The sequence below is a fragment of the Epinephelus lanceolatus genome, chromosome 3 (genome assembly GCF_041903045.1).
Source record: "Epinephelus lanceolatus isolate andai-2023 chromosome 3, ASM4190304v1, whole genome shotgun sequence".
Lineage (NCBI taxonomy): Eukaryota > Metazoa > Chordata > Actinopteri > Perciformes > Serranidae > Epinephelus > Epinephelus lanceolatus.
The window spans coordinates 39,246,672-39,253,733 of record NC_135736.1 but is presented as its reverse complement, the minus strand read 5'-3'; the positions used below and the strand labels follow the sequence as shown (position 1 = coordinate 39,253,733).

General features: G+C 45.1%; 1 protein-coding gene across 1 annotated transcript; it reads left to right on the top strand.

Moving 5' to 3' along the window:
• Positions 1-301: 301 nt before the first annotated feature.
• On the top strand, positions 302-4,112 carry adra2c (adrenoceptor alpha 2C). The gene has a single exon (XM_033623516.2). It carries the CDS (start codon positions 1,155-1,157, stop codon positions 2,499-2,501), a length of 1,347 nt encoding a protein of 448 aa, XP_033479407.1. The 5' UTR covers positions 302-1,154; the 3' UTR covers positions 2,502-4,112.
• Positions 4,113-7,062: the final 2,950 nt, after the last annotated feature.

Genomic DNA, 7,062 nt, shown 5'->3' with positions numbered 1-7,062 from the left:
CACAATTACCACAACATAAACACACAAATTAATAATGGCAGGAGAGCGCAGGGAAATGATAAAAGTTTCCACTGCAAGGTCACAAGGACTCTCTATGATCATCTTACAGGGCGCATGTTAATCAATGCACAATGGAATATCTATTCACCTAATGGTTGTATGGATATATGTCTAATGGCGTTCATATTTACGGTGTGTGTGTGTGTGTGTGTGTGTGTGTGTGTGTGTGTGTGTGTGTGTGTGTGTGTTTCCCTCCGGGGCTGGCTGTTACAATACTGACCTCCAGTGTGCGCACAGAAGGACGGAGCAGAGCGTGCTCACCGTGGTGCGGGACTCCGCCGCTGTCAGTCTGTGCGTTTTGACAGCGATGTGACCTCCCCCCGAGAGCCCTGCCGACTTTATTTATTAACTTGGGCGGGAGCACGCTCTTCACACTGAAATAGACCTTCAAAAGTCAAATCAGAAGAGAGATTCACTGATCAGCTGTCCGATTTGTGACAGCCACAATTCTGACAATGCAGATAAAGTGGGCACACACAAGCGCGTCTCCAGCAGCAGCAGCAGCAGCAGCACACACTGTTCTTAGGAAATAGTCCCAAATAAATGATCAGCTGCAAAAACAGTCAGTGTAGTATAGTTTGCCTGCTCTTTTCCCCCACAATTTTTATCTCCTTTCCTCCAATAGTCGCTCCTTTTTTTCTCCGCGGCAGAGCGGCTCCCTGCTAGGTTTTTTTTCTCTCTAATGTAAGAAAAAAAAAAAGACACGTGGTTGTTACAAACCTCTCTCAGGACACAGCGGGGATGCGGAGGTGGAGAGATGCGGGCGCAGTCGGGATGGGAGAGGGCGCGTTGAGGAGGGAGCCCGCTCACTAACTATGGAAATTCAGCCTGCACGTTTTCGGAATAAGGAGTTAAAGACTTTACACATCGCGCTCTCTGTCTCGCTCCCTCTCTCTGTCTGCCTCTCTTTTTTCCAAAGGAGAGACTTGCATGCAGGAGGTGGAAGATCGCAGGTGAGGAGAGAAGAAAAATGCCATTTGCAGTACATTTCTGGAGTGAAATATGCGCTGAGGGTCTGATGCGATATTTCTACAGATTATTTAAGCACATTTTAATTTTTTAAAAGTCATCATATTGACTTAAAACGACTCAAAATGGATTTCTTGAACAGGTCCAGCCTGGAGGACGGGATAGAGGCAGAGAATATCTCATCTAATTCCACCTCTCAGAGCCAGTACACCCAGCTCGCTATCTGGGGTCTGGCCGGACTTGTCAGCTTTCTGATTTTGTTTACAATAGTCGGGAATGTCTTGGTTGTTATCGCCGTTTTAACGAGCAGAGCTCTGAAACCACCCCAGAATCTTTTTCTTGTCTCCCTGGCCAGTGCGGACATACTGGTAGCCACCCTGGTCATGCCCTTTTCTCTGGCCAATGAACTCATGGGCTACTGGTTTTTTGGGAAAATTTGGTGTGACATCTACCTGGCTCTGGACGTTTTATTCTGCACCTCCTCTATTGTTCATCTGTGTGCAATTAGTTTGGACAGGTACTGGTCAGTGACACAGGCGGTAGAGTATAACTTAAAGAGAACGCCTAAAAGAGTTAAAGGGATGATTGTAGTGGTGTGGCTGATCTCAGCTGTCATCTCCTTCCCACCGCTGATATCAATGGACAGGAGCAGCAGTGAGGCCAATCCCCAGTGTATCCTGAATGATGAGACCTGGTACATCCTCTACTCCAGTATTGGCTCATTCTTTGCCCCCTGTGTCATCATGATCCTGGTCTACATTCGGATTTACCAAGTGGCAAAGACCAGGACCAGAACAATGTCAGAGAAGAAGAGGGATGTGGACTCGCCACTGGAGAATGGGATGGACCAAGCCGAAGCAGGCAGAGGAGGGTCACAAAAGTCCACCAGGGACGGGAGCATGAAAGATCAGGAACGTGAGAACGGGCACTGCCAAGAGCAGGTGGTTCGATCCCCTCTACCAAACGAGCCCAAACACCCACCTACAGACCACGATGATGACTTCGACGACAGCAGCTCGTCAGACGAGAAACCTAAGAAAAGTTCCTCTAAACATCACCGTAACGACAAAAAAGACAGGAAGTCCAGCCGGAAAAGCAGCTCCGCCTCTAAATACTCCAGCAGAAAGTCGCGCGCCAGTTCCAAGTCTATGGAGCTCTTCTCATCTCGCCGCAAACGCCGGAGCACCGTCAATCGCAAGAAAGTCTCCGCTGCTAGGGAGAAACGCTTCACCTTTGTCCTCGCTGTCGTCATGGGTGTTTTCGTCGTGTGCTGGTTCCCTTTCTTCTTTTCGTACAGCCTGTACGGAATCTGCCGGGAGCCGTGCCAGATACCTGAGACGCTGTTTAAGTTCTTTTTCTGGATTGGTTACTGTAACAGCTCATTAAACCCAGTCATTTACACCATCTTCAACCAGGACTTCCGCAGAGCCTTCCAGAAGATCCTTTGTAAGTCATGGAAACGCTCTTTCTGAATGCTTCCTGCATGGATAGGGTTGTATTAGACATTTTACCCAGCAGACAGATTTTTACTGATCTGAGCTGTAGGATGAAGTGCTGGCCTGGGGGAGCTTTCAGACCTTTACTTTCAGGGATGCACTAAGAAATGAAGGGACGATTGAACTAAGGCGCAGAAAAGGGGTTCAGGAAGGCTATTCAGGCTGCTTTTGAACTGTGATATGGGCTTCAGCTCATTTCCCCCCCTACTCATCAACTTCTTCCCCCTTCACTGACATACAACAAACTGACTCGGAACAGTTACTGTGATGCATGCACACCACAGTGGCTGCACTTGGAGGAACTGCACAGGAGGCAAAAGGTTTACAGAGACACTCGATTTTACAATGTGACCTCATTCACTGAATTTACCTGTATTGTGAAGGCCTTGACAATCTCCACACAACCGTTGCTTGTGACGTTAGATAGTGGCGTCTATCTTCTCTTTCTGTCTTGAACTCGACTTTTTTCTCTACCTTTCTATTACGTCACACTCTCGACATGAGGACCAATGGGACAAAGGGGCTCCTTGCTAACTGTTTCAGTAGCAAAACAGTTTCATTAAAAAACAAACAAAAGAAAAACTACAAAAAAACTAAAAAGTCATATTTCTGCTTCAGTGTTCTGTATGGGGCTCAAAAATGTCTGAACTGGGAGCTGCAGTGGAAACTTTTTATCAGGACGTGTAGTTTTTTTTTTTTTTTTGTGAACTTGTACATGTGGCTCGGTCTGGATACAGTGGCATGTACAGCAGAATGATTTCATGGGCAATTTCCTCTCCCAGGCATGTGTCTGCACCTTCTGCTCCCCTCTGAGAAAATTGATGGAGTACAGAGGTACTGCTGAGGCAGATGGGCACCCACTGAAGCTTTTGCTGTGTGTGTACTCGTGTGTGTGTGTGTGTGTGTGTGTGTGTGTGTGTGTGTGTGTGTGTGTGTGTGAGAAAGAGAGGACAAAGTGTATAACATGGGGAAATCTGTGGTGATAAAGTGAGCTGCAGAATTTACGCATCTTATCCCAACTGCCAGTTAGTGATTGTAAGTGTGTGTCTGTGTGTATCTGTATGTGTGTGCATGTGTGTGTGTGTGTGCATAAGCTTGCTCAAATGGCCCAATTCTTTCTGGTCAAATGTCTTTCTACTCGCATCCTATTTTCTGTCACACGTCTATTCTCTTCCTCAAAGCCACAAAAAGCACTTAGCCACAGTAAACACCCAAACACCTTATCACTCTGTTCTAATGTCTGCTGCTCACACACACATACACATTAATATTACACACATGAAGACATAAACATGGCTTATACTGTCGGTATTTTCATCTTTACATTTGGAGCATTTATAGCCAGAAGGGCTAATGCTTTTTTTTCTCTTGTGTACATAATTGAAGAAAGTATAGTATTATTGTGTGGTGCCTCATAATCACACATGTATCAATATGATAAAAATGTATTGTTTGTATAATGAACAACGCTTTGAAAAATTTTCATGTTACATCCAAACTCTGTCCTTTTCTAAAAGAGCAAAGTGTTTACTTCTCTGCTTTGAGCACATTCAAAAAGATCAAATAAAGAGATTACTTCAACTGTCATTTGAAAATGGCTGAAGTGCATGACTGTGTTCTTCACCGGTGTTAATATTTATATTTATTTTTTACTGTTACATCACTGTTGTTGCTACTGACACTGGCACTAGTGTGGCTCAGAACCTGTGACAAATCTGTTTTGTTTTTTTAAGTGTCATCATTTTAAAGGGGAACTCATGTTTTTTTCAACCTGGACCCTATTTTCCAATCTACTTATATTGGAATATTTGACATTTCTCCAGTAAGAAGCTAGGGCTGACCTGCCTGCAGCCCGTGAGTGCACGCTATATTAAATAATAGGGCACTCAGACAGCGTCAAACAACGTCAAAATACGTCCACTAAAAGTGCATTTTTTTCCACACAGATAGGCTCGGATTGTTAGTATAATTATCTGACAACATAACAGAAAGGCAAAATGGGCGTCTGTGTTTACCTTTAGCTGGATTCGGACATCTTCCTCTGCCTACTGCTGAGGACTGCTACTCCCTCTCTCTCCTCATCCCCTCTGCATCCGTGTACGTCCGTGTTCAAATAAATATGGGCGGTCATCAAATTCAAATGGCTCAACCAGATCCAGTTGGTCAAAATTGGGTAAAAATGCAGCCATGACTACTCCAAACAGAGTAACTCCTCACGTTTGTAAGGTCACTCCAGCAGTAACTTCCTGTAACAACTCAAATCTTGCGAGACGTGAGATTTCAGAGCCAGACTTTCACTCTCTGAGTGAGTGTTTTGACTTGCCACAACAAACATGTCCAAATTTTTATCCAATTTTGACCAACTGGATCTGGATGAGCCATTTGAATTCGATGACCACCCATATTTATTTGAAAATGGAGTACACGGATGTACACGAACGTACACAGACACAGAACTCATTGAAACTGAAGAGCGGACGAGGAGAGAGAGGGAGCAGCGACAGGCAGAGGAACATGTCTGAATCCAGCTAAAGGTAAACACAGACGCTCATTTCTCCTTTCCGTTATGTTGTCAGATAATTATACTAACAATCCGAGCCTATCTGTGTGAAAAAAATGCACTTTTAGTGGACGTATTTTGACGTTGTTTGACGCTGTCTGAGTGCCCTATTATTTAATATAGCATGCGCTCACAGGCTGCAGGCAGGTCAGGCCTAACTTCATACTGGAGAAATGTCAAATACTGAACATCCTATCACTCATTTAGACAAAAGTAGATTGTAAAATAGGGCCCAGGTCGAAAAAAACATTAGTTCCCCTTTAAGGTAGCCTCCTTGATGCGCTGCTTCAGGCTTAAGAGCATCAGTGAAGTGTAATCCACTTAAAGAATGTGATGTAAATGGAAATTATGTCATTAACGCCTTAAGATATTTTCAGTGCAGGAAATAAAAATCCAAGGTCAGGTTAGTGATCTGTAATAAATCAGACTTTAATTATTGCCTGATACACACCTAGTAGACAGGTGAGAGGGACACTGAAATTACGTGATGAATTTGCAATGTCATGGCTGAGTTTATATAGCTGCAACGTTCCATTCATAGATGTTTGCCAGCCTTCAAAATCAAGTGGCACCACAGCCTGCAACAACCAATCAGGACAGCAGTCATATCGCCAGTACGATATAATAATGCCAGTGATTTCCAACCAGTAGTCTTACCCCATCGGGCACTTTTGCAGTTCCCATGGGTTACAGTAAATGGAACAATTGTGGAATAGTTCAGCTAATTAAAATGAAAAGATAACTATATTTGCCACAATAACCGGGAACCTTCCAGCTATGACAGGCAGACTGTAAAGGACCTGAATCAGCTGTAACACCTGAACACCTGCATGAAAACTGGTTAGCATGTGAGCAAAGAAGTGGATATGGAGAGCTTAAAGGACAACTTCGGTATTTTTCAACCTGGGCCCTATTTCCCCATGTGTATGTGTGCGTATGATTCATGGGTACAACCCGTTCTAAAATTGGTTCAGTATTGAGGGAGGCGGATGCAACTGGAGCCGCGAAACGAGCTAAAACGGTAACGGGGGCAAATGCGTCCCGTATAAGTTTGCGCATTAAAAGTGCTTTTTTTCACCACTGACCGGTTCAGATCGCCAGTGCTATAAGTGCTATGAGTGGAGTCAGCTGTCAGTCAGTGTTGGAGCAGAGAGGGGGAGGGCTGCCCCGCTGGGTACTGTAAGTGAGTATGTGTGTGTGAAGTGTGTGTTTTTATGCCACTGACCGGTTCAGATCGCCAGTGCTATCTCTGTAAATAGCATACTAACTTAGCCTTTCCCTTACCTCTGGGCTGTGTGATGTCACGAGCTTTGCTCCACTGTGTCTGTAGCTCTCTCTACTCGTGGGACAGCTGTTTTCTGGAGGAAGAGGTGTTTTGGGATTGGATGTCTTCTCTTCTTCGGCTGGCAGTAGTCATCTTGGGAAAAGTGAGCACTGCAGACCCGATGGTCTGCAAGGCGCAGTGTCTAGACAGGAGTGTTAGCATCCATTTGTAGCACAACTAGCCACAACTTCAGCATCTCGCCGTCCAACAAAGGCAGCCTATGAAAGCTGTAACTTACGGGGTGTTGCGCAACATCCTGTTCTTGCGTTCGGGAAAAAGGCCCGTTTATTTGAGCACTCCAAAAACTCCAGTAACACTCCAGGGGGTAGCACGTAAAAGACTCCGTCCTCTGACTCTTCTAGCGTAACACACACACTTCATACACACATACTCACTTACAGTACCCAGCGGGGCAGCCCTCCCCCTCTCTGCTCCAACACTGACTGACAGCTGACTCCACTCATAGCATTCATAGCACTGGCGATCTGAACTGGTCAGTGGTGAAAAAAGCACTTTCAATGCGCAAACTTATACGGGACGCATTTGCCCCCGTTACCGTTTTAGCTCATTTCGTGGCTCCCGGTTGCATCCGCCTCCCTCAATACAGTAATACAATAATTTTAAAACGAGCTGTACCCATGAATCATACGCAC

Bases quoted from the DNA above. Each gene is read 5' to 3' on its own strand.
- adra2c (XM_033623516.2), top strand. From the start codon at position 1,155: ATGGATTTCTTGAACAGGTCCAGCCTGGAGGACGGGATAGAGGCAGAG.